This window comes from Neofelis nebulosa, chromosome 11 (genome assembly GCF_028018385.1).
Source record: "Neofelis nebulosa isolate mNeoNeb1 chromosome 11, mNeoNeb1.pri, whole genome shotgun sequence".
Taxonomy (NCBI): Eukaryota; Metazoa; Chordata; class Mammalia; order Carnivora; family Felidae; genus Neofelis; species Neofelis nebulosa.
The window spans coordinates 89268692-89294723 of NC_080792.1; the positions used below are offsets into that span (position 1 = coordinate 89268692).

The following is a 26032-nucleotide window of genomic DNA, read 5'->3' on the forward strand; positions in this document are numbered from 1 at the left end:
CATGAAGATTCTTATCACATTAAACTGCTTTAGATACCTACCCACATTTTCTTCCACTTGACAGTATTGTTCTTACATAAACGCAGGTACAGATACACAAATCTACCAGACAAATCTCCAAATCAGTCTCCAAAAGTCAACAATTCCCTATGTGCTGTGATGGGCACACTACCTGTCCACACAGCTTTACTACAGTGCACCCTTCTACACACAGTTGTGAGCTTCAGCATATAAAGTCACCTCAGAAACAAAGACCAACACTGAAGACTGAGAATAAACTCCGTAACGACAGAGACAAGGCCTATTTTGTTTGTCACCACCCAACCGTACCTGGCACAGTAGCTGACGTACAGTAATCCACAACCCAATGAGAATGGCTAGCCCTCAACTAATGCTTTCTGTAAAATAACTCACTTGATCTTTGTAACTCTACAAAGTAGAACCTGTTATTATTCCAATCTCACGGATGAATCAATATTTACTGAATAACTAACTGAATAGAAAACTTTCATACCTTATTTAATGAATGAACCAAAATGTTTTTTGCTCCAATATCCCTCAAATCTCTTTCAGCATCATACTTCAAGTCATTTGAAACACTGAACCTGCCACATAAAAAAGAAAAAGAAAAACACACACACACACACAAATTAAATGCAAATTCCATCAATCCAGCAGTACTCAGGCCTCGACACTTAAAAAATACACCTACTCAGTAATAAAACCCATCTCACATGCGTAAGTAATTATTCACAAAAGAAAGCTTACACGGTCTTTGGCACTTACTTACCATAATGCTCTTTTTCTACTCAACAAATAATTTTCATAGATGATTCCTGCTATCGTCCTTCCTTTTCCTACACCAGCACCATCACCTATTAAGAAGCCAGCACGATCTCCATTAGGTAGGAATGTTTCATGTTGCTAAAAAAGAGAAAGTTGATAATTAATCTACTCCTTCAAATACCTCAGTCATCAGTCTTTTAAACAGGAAATATTAATGTGATTATGCGTATACAAATGACATACGCTTTGGCTTAGTATGAATACTTTCTTTATATTTACTAAGTATTGTTTCTTGCCACACTCACATGCACCAGGTAACTGAAGTCAACAAACTGGTGAGCTTCTCCCATACCTGTTTCAATGCTCGCAGAGTCAAATACAAACTTTTAATCACACATAAACATGGGGGGTGGTTAGCTGTTTGGCCATTACTTCTTTTACAGAAATGGAGTAAGACAGAAGCCCTCTCGAGACAACTAGCGTAACTCTAATTCATGGTTTTAAAAGACAGTACCATACACTAATACCACAGTTTATTCAAACACCCACAAGGGTATGGGCTTTTAAGTCTTTCCCAGCATTCTACCACCAAAGTTAAAAAAGCTGCAACGAATAGTCATCCACCAAAAACAAAAACAAAGTCAACCACCCATCTATCCATCTCCTTAATATATACGTTCTCAATCTAACAGTTCTGTCGAATAGACTTCCAATAATACACTTGTTAGGTCAAAGGATATATGTTATTTTTTCAAGCAAGCTCTGCGCCCAGCGTGGGGCTTGAACCCGTGACCCCGAGATCAAGAGTTGCATGACTCCAAGATCAAAAGTTGCATGACTGAGCCAGCCAGACGCCTTAAGATGTATGTATTTTTAATTTTAATACACATTCCAAAAAGGCTGTAACATTTGTCATTTCTAGTAGAAACGCGCACCTCCTGAATCCATGCTACCTCTTTAATTATCAGACACGTGAAACTTCTATAAAAATCACATTCACAAGTTTTTCATGCAAGGAAAACTTAACCTTTGCATTAAAACAACTGTATTATATGGACCAGCATTCAAAGATAAATATTGTATGTAGCTACGAAATATTATTGCTTACCTGCGCTGCATAAGTAATTGCCTCAAGCTGTAACGCTGATAACCAGCCATTATCAATGGTTTCTTCAGAAATGGATGTTTTGTACCAAACATCAGGAGGAGTAACACTGGATAAAGAACTAGTTTCCACCACAGCATCTGGATGACGTAGGCCAATTTTTACTGAACGAAAAATTTAAAAAACTCCATTTTAATTTTTCTAGGTAATAACACTTCCAGTTTTATTATATGATATTGCCATATTTTTCCTATCATAGAAAAAGTAAAAGTAAATAAGTAACTATACACTTCAGGATTCTATAAAGGCATTGATGGGTGGTAAATTACTATTTAAATTTGACTAAAAGGACCTATTTATCAAATACTCATGCTTTAAATAAAGACCCACTGATTAAAAAAGTCTAGAAAAATATGGACTTGGTTCATACCATCCGGTTCTCCAATAGCAACAAACACAATCCTAGATTTGGGAATTTATCTGAATGAATCACGCCCTTGCATCAGTGAAACAAAAGTTTGGAATGTAATTTTATTTTGAAAGGGATTTTAATGGAAATCTTGGCCGTAAAATTAAACAGCAACTAATTCCCTAAAATGCATTATGTGAATAGCTTTTTTTTTTTTTTTTTTTTTTTTTATTTTTGAGACAGAGAGAGACAGAACATGAACGGGGGAGGGGCAGAGAGAGAGGGAGACACAGAATCGGAAGCAGGCTCCAGGCTCTGCGCCATCAGCCCAGAGCCCGACGCGGGGCTCGAACTCACGGACTGTGAGATCGTGACCTGAGCCGAAGTCGGACGCTTAACCGACTGAGCCACCCAGGCGTCCCTATGTGAATAGCTGTAAACAGAGATCAGCAAACCTTTTCTATATATGGTCAGACAATAAATATTTCCAGCTTTGCAGAGTATCTGGTGTTACTGAACATCGGTATTGTAGCAAAGTAAAAGCAGCCATAGCCAATAAATAAATAAACTCACGCGCATGGTTATGTTCCAATAAAACTATAAAAACAAGCAGAAGTCCAAATTTAGTTTGCTGACTTTGGTTTCAAGGGCCACGGATAAACTCTCAATCCTTTTATGAACTATTATGGGTGGGAGGGGGAAACTACCCATTTCGGATACTACAACCTGAAGTTCGTAGTTTAAAAATTTATACAGGTATGTAAGTATATGTGCATGTATTATTTTTAAGTAGCTTCCACATCCAACGTGGGGCTCGAACTTACAACTCTGAAATCAAAAGCTACATGTTCTACCAGCTGAGCAAGCCAAGTGCTCTTTAAAGTTCGTCAAAAAACAATTATTTTTACTGTATGTTCACTAACTTGGATTTAAATTAAAAAATAAAATTTAATTAAAAAAATTGTTTTTCTTTTACTTCTAAAGTTCATTTTAGGGACACCTGGGTGGCTCAGTCAATTAGGTGTCTGACTCTTGGGTTTCAGCTCAGGTTTCAGTTCTCCCAGTTTATGACATTAAGTCCCGAGTCGGGCTCTGTACTAACACCATGCACCTGCTTGGGGGTTCCCTCTCTCCCTGTCCTTCCCTGGCTCGCTCTCTCAAAATACATAAATAAACTTAAATAAATAAATAGAGACACCTGGGTGGCTCAGTAGGTTGAGCGTCCAATGTCGGCTCAGGTCACGATCTCATGGTTCATGGGTTCAAGGCCCCACACATCCAGCACTCTGCTGTCAGTGTGGAGCCCGCTTTGGATTCTCTATTCCTCTCTCTTTCTGCACCTTCTCCTGTCCCACTCACATGCATACACGCTGTCTCTCAAAAATAAACATTAAAAATAAATAACTTCTTTTTAAACGGCCAGAAAATTATGGGAGCTTGAAGTCCATACACAGTTGGTAAACAGATTTTTTAGTTCAAGTGGTAATATTAGTGGCTTTTTATAGAAACTCAGAGTACATAAAAGATTCTAGCCATGTGTATATTTTTTCCATCTTATCACCACCATATAATGAGAGTGAACATTTTTTTTTTTTGAGAGGTGGGGAGTACATGCCCGAGGCAGGAGGGAGGTGGGGAGAGGGAGAATCTCAAGCAAGCTCCATGCCGAACTGAAGCCCCACTGGGCTCAAATGCACAACCATGAGATCGTGACCTGAGTGAACCTAAATCAAGAGTCGGGAACTTAACAAACTGAGCCACCCAAAGTGAACATTTTTCTACCAAAGTTAAAAACTATTAATTTTCAGTTTGACAGAGTACAGTGGTCACTAAAAAAAAAAAATAATAAGGGGCGCCTGGGTGGCTCAGTCGGTTAAGCGTCCGACTTCGGCTCAGGTCACAATCTCGCGGTCCGTGAGTTCGAGCCCCGCGTCGGGCTCTGGGCTGATGGCTCAGAGCCTGGAGCCTGTCTCCGATTCTGTGTCTCCCTCTCTCTCTGCCCCTCCCCCGTTCATGCTCTGTCTCTGTCTCAAAAAAAATAAACAAACATTAAAAAAAAAAATTAAAAAAAAAATTAAAAAAATAAAACATGGTTGTTACGGCAAAAAGGGAGAAATGTTAATGTACACTATTGAAATAAATAGCACATTGTATTTCTAAGATTCCCATGCTTTTGTTTGCATAAAGTATATAAAGCTAAGGTACAGACTTACGCCTCTATAATTCACTATGATTTTATACCTGCTGCTGACATGAGCAAAATTAACTTGAAACAAAATAAAGCCCAAGCTTTTTTCCTCTTAGTTTTAAAGGACTTCAACCCAAAACAGTTTTAACTTTCTGCAGGAAAAAATACACCAGTAAAATTTTCACCCAGATATTTTAAAACCTGTAATAGTTTAAAACAGATTATAAGGCTCACACTTGTCAAATTCCAAGGTACCCAATATTGATAGATCCTAACAGGTAATAACACGTGTGGGAAAGTTACTTAAGTTCAAGAGGAACCCAAAAGTCTTTCATCATTTTGACGAATCCCAAAGACATACGTTTTATTGGCATATATTCTGCGTAGGTTTCTGCATGACCCATTTCTTCTTCATCTTCCTCCTCTGGTTCATCTTCCTCTTTCACAACAGGGACCTTCTGTAACATAGAGCATAATCAGAGACTGGAGGTCCAGCCAACACACAGGAAAACTCCTCTGTAGGAATACTAGCAATCTTCAGTCTTGGAAACATGACATTCCTCTTCTATGCTCCCTCAAAGCTGGATCATACTTTGGTTCTTCCGTGCTTCTCTGATGAGCAAAGATAATCCATGCCCTACTCTCAGCTCTAACACAACTGCTGCGTCATGTCAGGGCTCCACCTTCCTTCCAGTCACTACCTCTCAAACTACTTTCCCCTTTGCCTACCACCCTCCCTGATGCCCAGAACTCTTTCTAACCTTAGTCCTTGTCAGTTCCAGGAAGAGAAGGACCAAAAGGCTTAGGAAGGAAGGTGGATGAGCCCCAGCAGCTCATCCTACAACATCAATGGCAGAAACCACTGAAGCCACACATCCCACCCTCATTTTAGTGAACCTTCACGTCACCTGTCTTCTCTCCCTCGGACACTGAAACTAAAACCCCAGAAAACTCTGGATTTAAAGGTTCTTCTCAAGGACGGAGCGTTTACTTCAGACATCTGTGTCTCCACAAACACAACAATCACTATAAGAAAGCCTTATCACTTACTCTCTAATCCTTGGCACACGTGAAAATGAAATGGGGAGCTATTAGTTAAGTACACCAGGAAAACTAGAATAAAGCCAGACTGTCCTAGACAACTTGTGTGAATGGTTACCAATCATATGTTCCTTTTTTCTTCACAGAATCTTAAAGGAGGAGCGGTAGGGAGAAATAGGGGAATAGAAAGCCCCTGAACAAGCCTCTTTGCACTACAAGTAAACCAACACCAAAGATATTTATTAATGTGCTTGTTCAAGAAAGACTATAGAGAAAAATCTGTGAAATCCAGTATATCCAGAAAAGGAGGGGGGAAAAAAAAAGAGAGAAGCCAGTCAGGCCCTACAGGCAACGCCAAGGATAACAAAACATTGAAAGGTAAGGACAGGCTCTTCAATTTCTTTATATTTTGTCTAGAGTTATGATGGCAAACAGATGCTCAATAAAAGTGGGAAGGAAGAGGGAGATGGTAGATAAAATCCAATCAACATCAATCCATGGAATCCTTAGGAAAAAAATCCAAAAAAGTTCCGAATGTTCTTAGAAAGTATGCCAAAATAAAACTCAATTTCAGAAACCGGAGACAAAGTGGGGTTGGCAAAGAAACACATACAAATCCTCATTCTGCTGTTAATTTGTGTGGCCTTGCTTAAATCACTTAAATTCTGTGTCTTCCCCATCCCACCTTCAGCCCTTTCCTCACGTTATCAAATAAGACTAGGGGACCTGGGGAGCTCAGTGGGTTGGGCTTCCGACTTCAGGTCATGATCTCCCAGTTCGTGAGTTCAAGCCCCATATCGGGCTCTCTGTTGTCAGTGCAGAGCCCGCTTCAGATCCTGTCTTCCTCTCTCAGCTCCTCCCCCACTCATGCTCTCTCTCTCAAAAATAAATAAAACACAAAACATTGAAAAAAAAAAAAGAATGCATACTATGCTAAATGACCAGCCTCCTTCCTTCTCCCTCTATCTTATCTTCCCTTACCTGAATTAAAAAAAAAAATCACCAAGAGTGTTAACTGGAAGATAAGCTGGTCTACTGTCTGGTCACAAAATCCAGGGACAGACAGGTAAATTTCAAAGCCAATAAAAAGGCAACTGAGGGTCCCCAAGCTTCAAGTCAAGGAGATAAATGAGGGGGAGTGGGGAGACTGTGGTACCTGCAGAACGCCCACCCAACACACAAAGTCCACGTTCCTACTCAGCCAGGAGCCTGTTTAGGTGGGAATGTGGGCCCATGGGCGTCAGGTACTCCTGTTTTTCAGGAGAACCTGGAAATCAGAGGATTTTTATGTGGTAGCAACAAATTCAAATTTTTTCAAAATACTGTGGAGTCCCACCCAACAAAACACATCTGTCAACTGGCTTTGGTCCACAGTCTACCAGTTTGTGATCTCTGCCAGAGATACAGATTTTTTTTTTTTTTTTAAAGTAAGCTCTATGCCCAATGTGGGGCCAGAACTCAAGACCTCAAGATCAAGAGTCACATGCTCCACGGACTGAGCCAGTCAGGCGCCCGTTAGATCTTTTTTTTTTTTTTTTAAAGTTTACTGGTTTTGAGGGAGAGAGAGAGAGGAGGGATGAAGAGAATGAGTAGGATAGGGGCAGAGAGAGAGAGAGAGAGAGAGAGAGAGAGAGAGAGAGAGAGAAATTCCAAGCAAGCTCCACGCTGTCAGCACAGAGTCTGGTGTGGGGCTTGAACCCACAAACTGTGGGATCATGACCTGAGCCAAAGCTGGATGCTCAACCAACTGAGCCACCCAGGTGCCCCTCTTTTTTATTTATTTTTTTTTTTAATTTTTTTTTCAACGTTTTTTATTCATTTTTGGGACAGAGAGAGACAGAGCATGAACGGGGGAGGGGCAGAGAGAGAGGGAGACACAGAATCGGAAACAGGCTCCAGGCTCCGAGCCATCAGCCCAGAGCCTGACGCGGGGCTCGAACTCACAGACCGCAAGATCGTGACCTGGCTGAAGTCGGACGCTTAACCAACTGCGCCACCCAGGCGCCCCCCTCTTTTTTTTTTAATATTTATTTCTGAGAGAGAGAAAAAGCACGAGCGGGGGAGGGGCAGAGAGAGAAGGAGACAGAGTATCTGAAGCGTGCTCTGTGCAGAGAGCCCCATGCAGGGCTTGAACTCACGAATCGAGAGATCATGACCTGAGCTGAAGCCACCCAGGCACTCCCTGTTAGAGGTTTCTTAACTGCAAGGACAACAAAGAACTTCTGGCATATTATGGGCAAACATAAGCTGAACTGGGAACCTGAGTACTACATACATTTTTTAAAGAAAAACGCAATCTCAGGGTACGTAGGTGGCTCAGTTGGTTAAGTGTCAGACTTGGGTTCAGTCATGATCTCATGGTTCATGAGTTCGAGCCATGCACGGGGCTGTCTGCTGTCAGAACAGAGCCCGCTTGGGATCTTCTGTCCCCCATTCTCTGCCCCTCCCTGGCTGGTTCTCTCTCTCTCAAAAATAAACTTTAAAAAAATAAAAAAATAAAAAAAAAGAAAAAAGAAAAACGCAATTGTATTTTCTAAAAATCAACTTCCATGTAAGTTGCTGGCACGCAACTATTAAGTAAACTGGGTCCGGCCAGCATTCACTCTCCTAGTCCCTGTTCAAAACCTCAGGCACAGACGGCTGCGCTGTGTCTCCAGTTCCTTATTCCGTCCCCAAGTCTTAGCAATCCTCTGGTATTGTTACATGTTTTCCTTTTGTTCTTCCCTCTCACCTTGTTCCAATCATTCTCTTTGTAGTCCCCCAAGTTTAATTTCTAATACTTCCTTCTGGAGCACTTAGCCAAAGGGTCTCCCCCCCCACCAGCCCATCCTGAGTCACTAACAGGATCCTCCACTTCAGGTGGCCCCGACTGGTGCTGCACCAAGTCCAAATCTTTCAAACTCAACTCAGAACCCTCCAAAGTGCCAAATCCAACTATTCCAACTTCCTCATGGCTTACGGTCACCTAAACATATAGCCACCGCCTCTGTGCCAATGCATTAGCTCCCTTCCTAAAATGCCCTCCTACAGTCTCTCCAAACTCAACACCCAATCTCCATTATATCTCTGCCACAAAATGAAATCGTCGCAGGCCATTTGAGTCCAGGGAGACCTCCTCTTCCTCCAAAGTCATAACCCTAATTGTGACTGTCCCAATGTACTTTTTGCTGTACTTTCTATTACCACTTACACCATGTGCTTGTCAAACTGTGTGATTATGGAAGGGGGAACCATGTAGTATACCTCTTGAACAAACCCACCACACACATGCAGTGTTAGACACAGCAATGAAATAAATGTACAGAATTAGTTAACCCAAAACATACATTTCCAAACTATAAGGAAAAAGATTACTTGTAACTAGAACATTATATGATCTGACAGCTCAGAACTAGCCATACATGCAAGTTCAATCCTAAAATGGACCGTTATCCAACACTTTTGGTTAACTCACATTGTCTTTGTCTACCAGATGAGATCCACAAAAAAAGGATGTGAGGACCGCGTGTAATACTACACCCTATCAAATATGCAAGTTATTATCACCTTGTTCAGTAGGTTAGTTTACTGCAGTGAGATTTAATGCTTACTCATTAGTTTATGCAGTTGAGTAGCCCCCCTTCACCCCAAAAAAGTTTTCTGAGGGTTGTTTTAGAGTACTTTTAGCCAAGTGTACTTCCATAACACAATACAGATACAGCTTTTAAAACTCACCATGGTTGGGGAAAAACTCCTCATTTTCATGTCGTTTATCCATATTCTCGCTACTTCTTTATTCGAAGACTCTTTCTTTACTGTACCATTGCTTACATCAGCTGAGGGGAAGAGTCATTACATTTTAGAACGATTTCTGAATTTCTTTTCCAACAGTTTTTTAAAAACTCAGTAGTTTACCCACTTCACAAATGAAAAAACACCGATCTGCTTATCACTACCTTAAATTAAGCATAAGGATAAAAACACGCAAGGCAATGTGTTATCGTGGAGGTAAGAATTAACCTTAGAAAACAAGTTACCTTAAGCGGATATGCGTGTACAGGAAACTTGAAAACTATCAAAAAGACACCTTAATCAGAATATCTGATAGTTTCTTTCAACACAAACACCAAGAGCTAGCATTACTTTGGGACACTTCACTTGGTTCATCAAAAAACCCCACAAAACTTGGTATTATCACCAAGACAGAATCAATCTCACCTGAGTTGATGATACTTACTTTCAAGGCAAAATAATTCTTTCTTGGAAGGAAAAAAGAAAAAAATTTGGAAATTCTACGTTCCTCCTCTCCTCAAAGATCCGAACAATGAAATTTTTCTTCTTCTATACCAGTGGTTTGCAAACTCTTTTTACACACAGCAAGAGAACTGAATCCTTCAATTCGAGTACTAGGCCAAGGAGAACTTCTTGACTGAGGAGTCTAGAGCCCCGTAACCAGCCTACATCCCTGAAGTGCTCGCTTCAGGTACCTGGGATCCTTGAGACCACAGTGTGACAATCACAGCAGGAGGACTGACCGGATCTGATCTATTCTACCAAAAGATAGGGAGTGTTTGGAGGCCTGTCACTTGGGACTCCAAAATAACAAAGTGTTAACAAAATAAGGAGGTCAGAACAGAGATAACGGATTTATCTGTTTAACGTTAACTGTGGGAGAGCCAGTGAACAGTTCACAGAGTTACAGAAGCAGACTCAGAACCCAGAGACCCAAACAGCTCATGGCTCCAAAAGGCGCAACACCCATAGCTAAGTGAGGGAGGAACATGCAAAATCTTGCTCTTTGCAGTTTCATACTTTTATTGTTCTTCCCCTTTAGTAAAAAGATGATCCTCTGCTACAACACAAAAGTATGCTTATCTTCGGCATTCACTTACATGTTTCTTTTTCAGCCCTGGTCTAGTCTGACGGTTTTTCAGGCTTCCACACAAAGATGGCCTTGATTTGTACTCTTTTGTCTTTTTAAAATTACTCCACTGGATGTGGTAGATGTTACTGTACTTACTAAGTATTACTGGATCAGCTCCAAACCTATCCTGTTTTGTTTTGCTTTCTGAACTTCCCTCACAATAATACAGTCTTCTTTACATTATGAGGACACGTGCTCTGAGGGGTAGAATGCTCAGAAAGCCACTCAAAAAAGCAGCAGTATTTCCTCAAACCCAAAAACTTTTAATGAAAGTTGCTTCCAAAACTGATCACCGCACCCCACCCCTAAGTCTCCCAAGAGCCATCCCAGATGCTGCCCTGCACCCCAGCCAGGTCAGGGCCACGGTCCTGCTCTCCATGGCAGAAAATAAAAATCTGTCCTAAGGCAGTTAAAATTATTTTTCAGTTGGCATCCAGCTGCCAGGCTGCAGTTAGTTCAGGACAATGACCTTGAGTAAACTATAACCATAAAGCCACAATGGTATGGACTCAAAGAAAAGATTAAATAATTTGATATTTTTAATTGCATCTCTCACTGGAGACAAAGTTAGTTCTACATCGCGCTACACTTTTTGACCACTGCTTTCGAACGCCCCAGCCTTCTTCTTTATAAACATAAGCACAACTTCCAAGCAGTCAATTCTGTCCCTAAATTATATATTGGTCTATATCAGGTATTAGAACTTATTTAGTTCCCACAATTAGAAATACAAATACCTTTTTCCTTTGGAAAAAGGAACTGTACAATACCTATCACCTCATTCCAAAACCCTAATAAAATGCTATTTATGTGCCAGTATAAATCATCAGGAACCTCCATTCTATCTCCTTAATCCAAACATACAATAATCCCAAAGAAATCTACTTTAAAAAAAGGCACCAATTCCTATGCTAAAACTATACAATAGTGGTCCGCTCAGACTATGACTGAGGTCAGTTACCATTTCCAACAGTGCCTGCCATGGTACTGTTACATAAAAGGCACTCAAACAGGGGCACCTGGGTGGCTCAGTCGGTTAAGCGGCCGACTTCAGCTCAGGTCATGATCTTGCAGTTTGTGAGTTCGAGCCCCGCGTCGGGCTCTGTGCTGACAGCTCAGAGCCTGGAGCCTGTTTCAGATTCTGTGTCTCCCTCTCTCTGACCCTCCCCCATTCATGCTCTGTCTCTCTCTGTCTCAAAAATAAATAAACGTTAAAAAAAAAAATTTAAAAAAAAAATAATAAAAAAAGGCACTCAAATATATTTCAGCAGAATGTAGAGGGAAGGAAAGAATATCCCTCTTAAGAGTTCACATTTTTCAGTTTCTAAAACTATACTACTAAAATATGACATTGCTAAAATTTTTAAAAACTCCAATTAATTCTATTTTACCCTTAAAAATTACCTTAATACACTAAACACGAAGCTTCCTCTGAATGTTCCACTTAAAACTGTAACCTCTTCCTGCCCTGTACCCCATTTTCTATTTCTTTCCACAGAGCTTGTCCGTATCAGACGTACTGTATAACTTATTTTGTTTATTGTCTGCATCTCTCCACTAGGATGCAAGCTCCATGAGAGCAGAGATTCCAACAGTTTTTCTCCCAGCCATAGCCTCAAAACCCCAGAACAGTACTTGGCATATAGAAGGCACTCAATAAATATTCGTTGAATAAATGAGCAACAACAAACTCCAAAGAAAAACTACAAAATCTATATTCTTTATGCATAAATGAACTCTTTAAAAATGTAATCAAACCACTGTGGAACTTTTTCCCGTTAAACCCTATCCTTAAGGTATTATGGATTAGCTAGTGGTGATGGTTTAACAACTGTGAATATACTATAATCTACTCAACCGTATACTTTAAAAAGGTAAAATTTATCGTATGCACGTTATATTTCAATAAAGCTGTTTTTTTAGAAAGTTATTATATGGGTGCTCATTCTTCAAAAAAAATGCAGTAAATTATTTTATAATGAAAACATATGTATTTTAAAAGGGAATTTACTAAATACACGACTATCCACAAGCAATGAAGCCAGTGACAGGCAAAATCAAAAAGCTGTAAAAGTCACAGTAAAGCAGTAAAGTATCAGTTTAAAGCCAGTTACCTCACACATGGTCCAAGGACCACCAGCAATAACACCTCCAAAAAGCCTGTTAGAAAAATGCAGAATCTTGGGCCCCACCCAGACCTACTGAATCTGATTCCGGCTGTGAACAAGATCACATAAAGTTTGAGAAGCACAGATTTAAAGGACCAAGAAAGTGTTAACCAGTTATTCCCAGTATATAAAACCAGTATCTCATGGTGTTAATGATTGTAGCCACCTGGAAATTTCATATTTTACTTCAAGGTAAATGCTAAGGCTTCTAAATTTCTTCTTCCTTTGTACTGTATAAATACTGTAATTGTACAGAGTCATGCAGACATCTCCTTCCTGCCCAGTTCTTTTAAGACCCAAGCAAACCCTTAAAAACACACTGACCTATCTTACCTCAGGGAGACAGGTGACACCATAGAAAATAGAAAGACTTACTAGCTGCTGTTGCAACTGGCTGAGCAATATTAGCTGGTGGCTTCAGTTTCATGAGTTCGTTCAGACTATTATTTTTTAGTAGATCCTTCAGCTGAACCTGGTCTTTTGAGGGTGCAGAGGTCATGGCATTTCGTACTGCTGGTGCTGAGACTGAAGGGCGTGTGTTTGCAGTAGTCTGGATAAACTTTGTTAATGTGATGGTCTGCCTATTCGTTGTTACAGGTGGTGTTTTAGTCATTACAATTGTAGATCCCAAGGTCGGAAGCTGATTTATTTGATTCAGCACAAATGTTGTAGTAGATGGAGGCTGCTGCTATAAAAGAAAACCATAACACATCAGACCACTGAGAAGTACTTTACTCTCTAACACAGCCTAGATCCACACACATGGAAGGCCATTTAAAAATCTAAAACTAGGGGCTCAGTCAGTTGAGTGTCTGACTCTTGATTTCGGCTCAGGTCATGATCCCAGAGTCATGGGATCGAGCCTGATGTCTGCATGGAACCTGCTTGAGATTCTCTTTCTCCCTCTGCCCCCTCCCCTTGCTCACTCCCTAAAATTTAAAAAAAAAAAAAAAAAAAAAAATGGGGGGGTGCACCTGAGTGGCTCACTCAGTTAAGCATCCAACACTTGGTTTGGTTCAAGTCATGATCTCATGGTTTGTGGATTCAAGCCGCGCACTGGGCTCTGTGAACGTGCTTGGGATTCTTGCTGTGTCCCTTCCCTGCTCCCATACGTGCACATGTATGGGCTCTCTCCCTCTCTCAAAATAAATAAACATTTAAAAGTTAATAATAAAAAAATAAAATTTAAAACTGACTTTCTTACCAAACTATTGGTGCTGTATTTTTAATTAAATATGCCTAACTATAAACTACCAAGTTAAAACACACCATTTTGAGGGGAAAAAAAAGGTACAGTAGTAGTGTGACATTTTCTATAATTGTCAGGGGCAGCAAGCATAAAATAGGACTATCCCAAGCAAGCTGTGATGTATTGCAACCCTATATAATACAAGGGCTAGGAAGAGAAAGTATTTCTAATCCCAGCACTGCCTCAACTAGGTCAATAACCTTAAGCAAATCACTTCACCCCTGGAGGCCCAGGCTCTCTGAAGTCCATTTTCCATTTCTAACATTCTGTGATTCTTATACGATGTTTTGTTTGCTATCATACAGACTATACCAACATTTAGAACTTAAAAGAGAAAACTACCAAGCAGCATTTTTTTTTTTGAAGATTTTACTTTTAAGTAATCTCTGCACCCAATGTGTGACTTGATCTCATGACCCCGAGATCAAGAGTCCCATGCTCTATTGACTGAGCCAGCCAGGCAACCCCAAGCAACATTTTTTTTTTTAATTTTTTTTTTTTTAATGTTTTTAATTTATTTTTGGGACAGAGAGAGACAGAGCATGAACGGGGGAGGGGCAGAGAGAGAGGGAGACACAGAATCGGAAACAGGCTCCAGGCTCGAGCCATCAGCCCAGAGCCTGACGCGGGGCTCGAACTCACGGACCGCGAGATCGTGACCTGGCTGAAGTCGGACGCTTAACCGACTGCGCCACCCAGGCGCCCCCCAAGCAACATTTTAAATACCTATCTTGCATGAATGATCGAGGGAATCCACCAATATCATCAATATCAAACATTGGTGATAATACAGGTACTACCTCTGAGCCTAAGAAAAACCATATAGCATTTTATTTTTTATAGTTGGGGGGTGGGGAGGGAACATTAGAAGCTGGACAAAAATGCAGGAAAAAAAAAAAGTCAAAGATTTGAGAATGATAAAATATCTGTGATCTTAAACGACTGAAGTACAACTGAGTATTTTTATAAATTTCAGTCTATTTCTACTTCCTTCCCTCTTCAAAGTATTTGGTATTTTTCCATGACTCCTATAATAAGAATTTTGTAGGCTGCCACTTATCCCCCCCTTTTTAAAGCAGGGAACTCTTTTAAAGATTTAAGTAATCTCTACACACAATATGGGGATCAAACTCACAACCCTCACATGCTCTTCCAACTGAGCCAACCAGGCGTCCCACCACTTGCCACTTTCAAATAAAACCCTTGACAATAATTTATCATAATTATCAAATTTTTAACTAGGATGTCCTTTACACCACTAGGCTTAAGTTCATAAATGCTACGTTTAAGGTAAACTCTGTATTTAAAGCACAATTATGATCACATAATGGACAAAAGCTGAAATAAACAAGGAAAAATTAAGTGCAGTGGGTTAATGTGTAGTTCACAAATTTTATATCATTTACAATGAGTAAATTCAAAAAATTTTCTGTTTTGTCCTAATTGTCTTTTGATCAACATAGCTACCAGAAGAATGAAAGCATTATTTTAGCAAGTAGGATGTGAGAGTAGCATATTGGAAAGCAGCAAAAAGCAGAACCAGTAAGATAAAAATGACTTCATATTATAGGTTATTTTCTGACTATGATCCTAAACCATTTCAGTAACAATGTCAAATGTAAATCGTTCTTACCCTAACATTTAACAGTGCTGGAGTAGGTACTGTCTCTTGTTCTGGTTTAACAGGAACTGCTGCTTCAGTCTCCAAACCCAATTCTAATGCACTAAGTGGCACTGACTGGGGAGAAAATAACATCAGAGAAAGAAATAAAATATGATGGGAGTGAACTGTTTTAAGAACCAAAGATGTATTCATTTTATTAAAACAACAAAAACAAAAAAGTTTTACCCTCAAAAAAATATGATACCAAGTATAAAGTAATAATCTTTCCAAGTACAACATCTTCACAAAATTATGCTAACACCAGAATCTTATTTTAACTTTCAGAGAAAGCATATAGTGAAACCTCAGAAGGTCCCCAAGAAGTACAAAGACAACTAGTAAGGAAATTAACAACCCTCCCACAAGAGCTCTAAATAATACGTCTCTCTTATATAAATATATATGTATATCAGAGCAGAAAATGTCTTAATTTTTCACTGCAAAAATGTCCCTCTCATGAATGAAGACTAATAACATAAAAATAACATGCACATGCATATTTAAAATTATGTCTTGGGGCGCCTGGGTGTCTTAGTCAGTTGAGTGTCCGACTTGGGCTCAGGTTATGATCTCATGGCTCAGTTAGCGGGTTTGATCCCTGCATCAGGCTCCCAGAACCCACTTAGGATCCTCTGTCTCCCTCTCTCTCTGCCCCTCCCTAACCCACTTACACACGTGCACTCTCTCAAAAATAAACATTAAAAAAATTTTTTTAATGTATCTTAATACCTATTTCTGTAAGTAGAAATGAAATTTAAGCAATCTACTTTTTACAGAGGCTTTGGAAAACTCTTACCTGCTGAACTGGAGGAGTAGGTGTTGGAGTTGCAAGCCCTGCATCTCCACCATCAATATCAAAGAGGTCATTCGGACTAATTCCACTCTCACTCAAAGCAGCAAGCAGTAAATCTTGCCCTGGCTCCACCATCTTTAGAACAAAAGATTTAATGTTAACATAAAAAACTTAAAATGACAATTAACTCTCTTCTAAATATAAATGAACATTTTCTACTAGATCCATTCACTTGATATTTATGAAGAACCTGTTACATATCAAGTAAGAACGACTAACGAGAAATAGTCTCTGATTCCAAAAAATTCACAAGATGGAAAGGACAGAGAAATATGTAAAACACAGCAAGAGTATTTGTGTACAAAATGCGGTGGGAACAGAAAAGGAATGTTAAACTTGGCCTGGGGAGAGAGGGGACAAAGACGACCGGGAACTACTGAGTCTCAAGGAACAAATCACCAGGTGGGGAAGCATCTTCTACACAGTGCATTAAAATTTATGGAGGCATGAAAGACATTAGTACTTTAAGAACAACGTTTATGAGTAATCTACCATTGGTACAGAAGCTCAGAACAGAAATCCAAGGCTCAGATAGGTGATGACGAGAGATGAGGAAAATGTCACCCACAACCTTCTATACAATGCTAGAGAGTTCACTTAATCCCGTGGGTGGTGGGGGTCACTGAAGAGTTATCAGATAGAAGACTGCAGAACACAGTCAGATTTGTGACAGGTTACTCCACAGAAGTATGGAAGCAAACTGAGAATGGGTAGAATAAGACCAGAAGCAGAGACACATTTTAGGAAACCGCTACACACACCAAGAGAGAGATGATGTGCTATAATAACAGTGTGGAAAGAAGGGGGGATGGATTCCAAGATATTTAGGAAGGACAATCCATAAGGCTAAGTTTATACAGAAGCTCTTAAGATCAAAGAAAATATGAAATACACAAAAAGCATGAATTGATGGACGACTAGAGATAAGCCAACACAAAGTGGAAAAATAAGCATTGAGCCCAGGAGACCCAAAAAGGAGTTATATGGTTTAGTAGGGGAAAATGAAGCAAGCAAATACATTTCAGGTTTGGGTTTTCCAACTGTACTCTAAGGAACCAATGTACTTTGATCCAATGTATCAAAGTAATTTAGCACCAAAACAGATTTTTATCCATTTTGTAGAGGGAAAAAAACAACTTTCTCAATTTTTAACCTTTGTCATTATCTGAAATAACCAATTTACATACATAAACACAGAAAAAAAAATGACTGTACTTGTTTTTCTCAAAACACTAATTTCATGTTACATAAATATACTAATTTTCAGCTAGTTCATTTGTTCTCAGGCTGTGTGACAGAATTAAATGCCAGTGTTTTCATTATGTCCTACTAAAAGAAAGGTGTTAGTCACCATGACCATGACTTCCAATGTGCAGAAATACTGTTTCAAATGAAAGCAAGATACTTAACAGAGAAATCCTCTACTAGGCAGGCCTATGTCACAGGAGCCTAAGTATCAATTAGAAAGAAGTTCTAACAGAAACATGAATGAGTTTAAGATAGAAACCACAGATACCCAGAAATGAAACTAAGGGCAGACTGTTTAAAGAGGGTCTTAAACAGCCCCAAGGAAGAAGAGATAAGCCGAATGAGATTCCCCCAAAATTTTTCAGAAAAAGGAAAAGAAGTCTTTGGAATACATTTTGAGCAGGAAGAAGGACAGAAAGGAAATTGACAACTAAGTATCTTTTACAAAGCTCACAGTGTTAGGCTCTTCACTATGAGCCCACAACAACCCCGAAAAAGGTAGGTATTATAATTCCAGAGATGAAACTGAGGCGCAGAAAGCTTATATTACCTACACCTACCCAGATCTAGATTGTTCAAACTCCCAAAGCCCATGCATTCTCTTTCCAATGAATAGATCAAGAAGTCAATGTTGCTAACCTAAGAAGTTTCAATACTTAACTTTGGAATAAATGCCAGTTTGAGATTAAAATCAGAAGGAAGACAGATTATTGCACAGCAAGATGGAAACGGTATGAAGGGAATGAACAGAGGAGACAAATAGGAGAAATGTCCCAGTGAAGATGTAAAATAAATAGCTGACCATACTTTACAAACTAATCCTAGTAATGTAGTACAAACATGTACTGAGAGCTAAGCCAATGCTTTAGAAACATTTTCAGGGGCGCTCGTGTGGCTCACCCAGTTAAGTATCTGACTCTTGGTTTCGACTGAGGTCATGATCTCACGGTTCGTGGGTTCAAGCCCCACATCCAGCTCTATGCTGACGACACAGAACCTACTTGAGATTCTCTCTCCTTCGCTCTGTACCTACCCTGCTCACTCGAAGTAAATAAACATTTAAAAATAAAAAATAAATAAAAACATTTTCAATCCAGTGACCTGGGTGAATGTGTGGTGGTCCTGATCTGCTTGCTATGACTAATCCTGACCTAGATTGATTGATAAAACTCCAGAAACTATCAAAATGTCATCTTTTTAAAGTCAATATTAGAAATAATGATTTACTCACATTTGAAATGAAAATACATTGTTTTGAACCAGTGACACCTAAACTACAGACCAAAGAACGCTTGGGAGGCCAAGGGATCCATTAATCCACTAGAGGCACACCAAGCCCTAACTAATTATACTAAAAAGTATAAAAACATCATTAATGAAAAAAAATCATTGAAAAGCATTACTAAATTCATGAGAGGTTTTTGAAACATATTTTCTGAACAGTGAGAATTGAAAGTACAAAAATATCAGGGAAGGGAAAAATTTGGGAAAAACTTGGTATTTTTACAAGAAATAACAGCACAGTTATAAATAACACTCAATGACCTACTGAAAATTCATTCACAGGAATAACAATTCGAGACCTCTAACCTCAGTAGTGACTTAGTAATGACAATGACTTTTACAAGCTGTTAATGAAGGAGATTTTAGGTTTATATACATCTTATACACAAAATCTAGGGATCCTTTTTTTTTTTTTTTTTTTAATGTTTATTTTTGAAAGAGAGACAGAGCATGATGGGGAACGGGCACTCAGAATCCGAAGACACAGAATCCGAAGCAGGCTCCAGGCTCTGAGCTGTCAGCACAGAGCCTGATCCAGGGCTCGAACCCACAAGCCATGAGATCATGACCTGAGCCCAAGTAGGACACCCAACTGACTGAGCCACCCAGGCGCCCCTAGGGATCCTTTCTTAGTCAACTGGGCACAAATTCTTTACTTGCACTTTTTTGGAGTGAAAAGGGGGGAAAGGGATATGGAGGAACATCTAATGCCATTCTCTAATGCCATTAGGCAATACTCTTAATATTTAATTTTCCTATTCTGAAACTATTACAGACTCACAGAATTTCAGTGTTCAGGTGAAGAGAGCTCTTAAAAAGGTTATATTATTCAATCTTCTCCTCACCTTACAAGTAAGATTTATTGAGAGGAAAAACAACAATTTTACTTTGAACCCTTTAAATACAATATAAATGCAAATACTGTTAGATATAAGAGAACTGTGTTACAGTGTATCTAACAAAGGATTTCGTAGACCTTAGGTGAAGTTTAACATGTAGCAATGTTTTAACAAACCCCAAAATTGCTAACCTCAGAGTGACTCTATCTGAAACAATGAACAAAAGGTTCCATTTCTATCATAAATAAACACATTCAAAAATACCACCTATTTCAAAATAGTACACCTATGAAAGCATCTACAATAAATAAGAAACAAGGACACAGTAGTAGAAATGAAGAGCCATCCTTGGCAGGAAGAGAATCCTGAGAAACAACAGCCAATCAGAAGAATGCAAGGGTACAGTTCCCACCGAGAATACCAACACTGAAACCTATCAACCAGGACAAGATTGCTCTTGTTGAGACCTAAAGCAGATCTTTATAGCTCTGGGCAGATACAAGGGGTCTATCTGTAGCAGTGGCAAGTGTGCAGACAATGGGGTCAAACAATATCTGGGTTCAAATCCTGGCTACATCATCCACTAGTAGTATAATACGGTCAGATAATAACTTATGTGATCAAGTAATAACTTGTTTCCTCAAATGGGAATAAAAAGAGAACCTATTTTACAGGATTGCTGTTGCATAAATGTTACATTACTAGCTATTAAATATCATTTGGATAAATATTAGTATCACGTCAAAAATACAGGTTTTCTTCCACATCACTGATCCAACGCTTTATTCCCTAAAATACAACTTTACTTGTGGGCAATCTATTCAATAACTTCCACATTAGTTCTATAAAACACGAGTTCCTTTTTACCTATAAGTGTCACATATTCAATTTGTCCAGCTAATCAGTTAGGTTGCCTAGAGGAGACTGGTAGACCTCTTTATGTAAAGCAAGTATCTTTCTTTGCCTGAACTAATAACAAACAGGACTTTTTCTCCTTAACAACGCTAAGTATGTCTGCCTTTTAACTCCGCTTCAACTTTGCTTTTACAAAGCCCACACGTAACGAATGACATTTAGTTTAAGAAGTTGAAGGATAATGATCCACTCAGAATTTAGCTAATATAATCTATGAACAAGGTATTTATTCAGTGTCTACTGAATGCAATTCCTTAATTAAGAACATCAGGAGAGGGGCGCCTGGGTGGCTCCATTGGTTAAGTGTCCAACTCTTGGTTTCAGCTCAGGTCATGATCTCACGTTTTGTGCGTTCAAAGCCCCACATCAGGCTCTGCGCTGACAGTGGGGAGCCTTGCTTGGGATTCTCTCTCCCTCTCTCTCTCTATCCCTTTCATGCATGCCTACTCTCTCGCTCTCTCTTCCTCTCTCAAAATAAATAAATGAAACAACAACAACAAAAAAAGAACATCACGATATAAAAGATAATATAAAAAATTCATTAACAAGGATTTTCATTACCTTGAGGAATATAATTTGTATTTTTTAATAGTTATTTTTCAAGGGAGCAATTGCTCACTGAAGTTTGCCTCTTCCTGCTCTCACTACAAAACTTATAGGAAGAATGGATTCACAAAGGAATGTGCAGATAACAAAATTTCGAATATGCTTTACAAAAAAACACATGAAAGAATGGAGGGGGTGGGACAACTTTCTTGATTACCACCATCAAATCCAGATGGTTAGACACCTTGAGATTTACTACAGTGTTGATTTTTTTTCTCTTTTAACCCTCCAGATAACCCATGAATAAATATTACCTGTTATCCCTTTGTCACAGATAAAAACTGAGACTTAGAGAGATGAACTGTAACAAGGTAACAACAAAGCAAGCATGGAGCAGAATTAGAAACCTAGGAGCTCTGACCCCACATCCCCCCAAGATACTGTACTCTTAACCCTAGAACATATTTTTCAATCTGCTGGTCACACCACAGTGAGTTGTCAAGTCAATTCAGTGTATCATGATCAGCATTCTTAAATATTTAGCGCAGAGTGCGTAGAGAGGATAAACATTTCACGACATGACTTTTTCAGTTCCGTGTGTGCGTATATACTAGATCACAACGTAAAACATGTCATTATGTTTACACAACGTAAAAATACCACGGGATGCAGTAAAAAGGTTTCAAAATCACTACTCTGTACTATACACTGCCTCCCAAGAATTAAATAAGCAAGTTAACTTGATGGGTTTTGTACTGTACTCATAAAACCAGAGTTCCTGCTCTTCAAGAGCCTATCTTTCCATCTACACAAAATTTCAGTGGTATCCCAAGTCTGTCCTAATAAGTTCAACGACATCAATCTTCAGCATTAAAAAAAAAAAAAAAAAAAAAAAAAAAAGACAACTGCAAAAACTTTAGGATCCTATCATTTTGGTAACTACTTAGCTATTTCATGTGAAAGCAGTTCTTCTCAGAAAGTATCTTTACACTAATTTTAGGCAGACAAAGCACGGGAACTGAGAGACTCATGAAGTCAGGGTACCTGCAAGACCAGATCTCAGATCCAAGCGTTGAGGACCTTCACAGGCGGCAAGTCTCAAATCAAAGCTCAATTTAGAAACTAAGAAACGCAGAAATATATCTGCAGCCGGAGTCTTTGAGATGAATCATTTTAAAAAGCATGAAAGAATCTCCACACTGTCCGTTTTTAAGCAGTACATAATTTCAGCAAAGCCCTTAAGTAAAACTGCCAGACACTTAACAGCATCCAATGAATGAATGAATGAACGGGACTGTCAGCCACCAACTAAGCCTCCCCTTCTAATACTTACCCACGAGCTAGAGTAAAATTCACTTAAAATTCTATAGACAACTGTGTGTAATTAAGTTAGCCTGGGGGACAAAAGAGCAGAAGCCAAAAGAATATAGATGTTTTTCCAGATAAAGGAAATTTTGGAAGCAGCTTCTTTAAACACAAAAATGAAACGTTCCCTTGCTCTCAAAATCACTGTCCCATGCAAGGCACCCGTGCCAAATTCTGCATTTTGTCCTAGAAACTCTATACAAACTGTCTTTGGGGCAATGATCCTGGGTTTCCCCGCAGCTTAGGGAAAAAAAATCACTTGATTGCCGTAAATATACTGGGGGAAAGGAATCCCTTCACACTGTTAGCTGGCTCGTGTCTCCGAGTCTATCTGCTCTAGGGCAACTCCGGATTTGACAGCTTTCTAGACCTTCCTGGCCGACTCCGTACAAGCCCTACTTCGTCCCTAATCATGGCTGTCTAGAAAAAAAAAAATAAATACAAACAACCATTTAACCCAACATAAACCGCTAATGATCAACTCTCAAAGGTCAAAGGGGACCCAGCTTTTAACCTTCCCTCAGCAACACGTGTTTAGTACAAACTTCCGGGTGCGGTTACAATTGGCTGCGCAATTCAATGGATAAAAACGTTGCTTTATTTGACTCTCATTTTCTTGGCCCGTCTCTCCCCACGTTTCTCAACCAGCGACTCCCCAAAACAAAAGCTTCCTACAGTAAACGGAGCCCGCACAGAAAAAGGGCTTCTCTGTGCGAGGATCAAGTTAGTGGTCCGCAAACATTAACCAAACAGCAGCACAAAGCCGGGGTGGAAAGGGGAGGAGCTGGATTGCCAGGGTCAGGAAAGAAACAATCACAAGGGTTCGGGCACATCCAAGTCTCCTCAGCGGTTAAACCGATCCCAACCCACTTCAGGGAAACCACCAGCAAGCACTGGTTTGGGGAACTTTAGATGCTCGTTACGCCAAGCACTCTCAGAGTAAGCAAATCCGCAACCGCCTTTCTCTGCGTAGATGCTCAGGGTCTGGGAGGCGAGCGAGCCCGAGACAAAATTAACCTGATCGCTCGGTGAGGCTTGAAGGTGGCCCCCACGTGTCCCACGTACCGCTTCGACACCCTGAGAGCCAGGTAATCGGGAAACTGCGGGTGTCGGGTCCAGATTTGGGGCGCTCCCATCGCCTCCCGCACTCGTCGCAAGCCGGGGGCAATCCTCCGACAGGAGGACTTTTGAAGGATTGCGGAGCTCACTTTCCTGCGGGTCCGGGACCTCGCAGTCCTCGAGTGGAGCGGGGAAAGCAAGGGGGGCGACCCAAGTAGAGTCGGGGCCGGAGTCCGCAGACCTTGCCTCCCCGCCCAAACTGGGTGCCTCCGGCCCGGGACAGCGGGGCCCCCGGGGCCCGAGAGCCCCACGCGCAGCGACCGCAGGGCCCGGCGCTGACGGGCGGAGGAAGCGAGTGCGGCGGGGCTGCTGCTGGGACCGTGGCCCCGAGAACCCTGGGGCGCGCAGCTGAGGGGGCGAAGAGGGGCGAGGGAGGCCCCAAGCCGGGGTGAGGTGGCTGCCCCCCCCCCCCAGCCCGGCCCCACACGGCCCCCTGAGGAGGGTGGGAGTGGGAGGCTGGCTGTCCGGGAGGGGGAGTGTGGAAGCAGAAGAGAGCTAAGGAAAGGACTTACTTTCCCCGCGGGATCCGACGCCGGAACAGCTTCTCCCGGGTGGCGAGAGCTTGAAGAACTAGAGGCGACTGGAGCGGAGGCGGCGGTGGCGGCGGCAGCAGCGGCGTCCGGCTCTGCCTACCTCCCCGCCGCCATCTTGACGCCCCTCCCCCCGGCCCCCCCGCCCCGCCGGAGGGGAGGGGGTGGGGCGACGGACGAGGCGCCGCGCGCACGCAGCGCGCGCCGCGCGCCCCACGTGACTTCCTCCCTTCCCCACCCCCCCCCCCCCCACCCGCTCCCCAGCGCCCCCCTCCGCCCCGCCTCCCTCCTAGGTGAAGGAAGATGATTTCCCCCCCCCATCTTGACCGCCCCCTGCCTTCGCTGCCAAGCACGGACTCCGCCGGCCCCAGCCGACCCGGTACCAGTGGTTGGATCCAAGAGAATTCCGGAACCCAAACGGTCCTTTACCGCGTCTCCGGGGTGGGCGAGGGGTGAGGGGGCCGGGTTTCCGAGAAGGGGGAGGGGGGAAGGCGAAGGCCTCTTGGAAGAGTCACGTGTCTACTGCTTCCGCCGGCGCTCAAACACCTCGCGAGAATTCCGTTCCCCCTCCCTTTCTGCCCCGCGGGCCGTCGGGAGGAAGGTCCGCACTCTGGTTTTGCCACGAGGAGGTCAGCCGGTGGGCCGGGCGCATGCGTCCCACACCTGCTTTCAAAAGTCGGGCTAGGAGGGGCCCGAAGCTATTTTCAAAACCTTTTGGTGTGTGGCTTCGGCCCAGGAAGTTACCTAGTGGCGTCTCTACCACTTTGGAAAGCTCTTCATTACCCAGTCAATCCGAGAAAAAAATATTCGCTTATTCTTTGCTTGTTAGGGTCGCTCAAAGCACTTTATTCAATATGAAACCGCATTATAACTCGGAGACCTTCGGCTGGTCCACTGTCATTATCATACCCTAAGGAGTGTGAGCAGAGGCAGCCCCATTTCTTTTTTCTGAACTATTGCTCTTGATTAATGATTGCTGCAGAAAAGGTTTGTCCCCACCACCTCTCGCTTCCTTATTTTCTTCTCCTTCCCCTTATTCTTACCACCACTACTACTATTATTATTGTTCTTATTAAATGACCTGACAGAATAAACAAATTAACTTCTTGGTAACCCTTTTGTAAAGTCATTCTGAATGCTGTTTGACTCCGTTGCTTAGGTAATAGGCACGCCTGGGTGAGTCTTGCCCCCTACTGGCGGCGCATCCCGCTCGCCTTGCGTTGAAAACCAAGTCCCCAAAACACTTGGAAGGTTAAGGTGTGAGCTCCTCAGGAGAAAGTAGAGGGAAAGTGGGGAGGAAAAAAAAGTAGTCATGGCAAGATGATTATGAATCTTCCAACTGGGCGTTTATATACCTAAGTATGTGTCGTATATGTATATATATATATATATATTCATATAAGTGAACATTTTAAATTGCTGACTAATTACTTTGCTTTCATTATTTCATTTCATCCTTACACACAAAGAAACCTGGTAAAGGTAAAAAGGATAAAACTAGTCCCATAAGAACAAGGCCCTCATGTGTCCTGTTCACTGCTGGCCACTAGACTAGCCCTAGTTTCTGGTCTAGTGTAGATGACACCAAACAAGCCATGACAAATCTGTCAAATTATGAAAAGACAAGGAAATGAAAGGAGAAAGGATGCAGAAAAAAAAATCTGAAACACTGTATTTAATGAATCAGTGTCTTCTGAGCATGGCTGGTACAATTTGGTTTCCAAGTGGCCCTCAAACTCTAGCTGCACGCTAGGACTAGGTAAATACTAGGTTCCAAAAAGTGGAGGTCTGACCTAGAAACCCCCACCTTTAGAGATACTT

At 41.2% G+C, this 26032-nt stretch overlaps 1 protein-coding gene across 5 annotated transcripts in view; it reads right to left on the minus strand.

Annotated features, from left to right (window-relative positions):
• SBNO1 (strawberry notch homolog 1) overlaps positions 1 to 24438 on the minus strand; it is a 55327-nt gene extending 30889 nt beyond the window's left edge. Inside the window, exons 1-9 of one of the 5 annotated variants that reach the window (XM_058691421.1) lie at positions 24194 to 24438; positions 16309 to 16440; positions 15483 to 15587; positions 12976 to 13285; positions 9244 to 9344; positions 4850 to 4946; positions 1895 to 2055; positions 791 to 924; positions 515 to 605 (exon numbers count right to left, since the gene is read on the minus strand). In XM_058691421.1, coding sequence (XP_058547404.1) covers positions 515 to 605; positions 791 to 924; positions 1895 to 2055; positions 4850 to 4946; positions 9244 to 9344; positions 12976 to 13285; positions 15483 to 15587; positions 16309 to 16440 — 1131 coding nt within the window. In that variant the 5' untranslated portion in view covers positions 24194 to 24438. Of the gene's footprint in view, positions 1 to 514; positions 606 to 790; positions 925 to 1894; positions 2056 to 4849; positions 4947 to 9243; positions 9345 to 12975; positions 13289 to 14575; positions 14658 to 15482; positions 15588 to 16308; positions 16441 to 24193 lie in introns of those variants that run through there. The other 4 variants (XM_058691422.1, XM_058691420.1, XM_058691423.1 and 1 more) reach the window with 4 other exon arrangements.
• Between the last annotated feature and the right edge of the window lie 1594 nt (positions 24439 to 26032).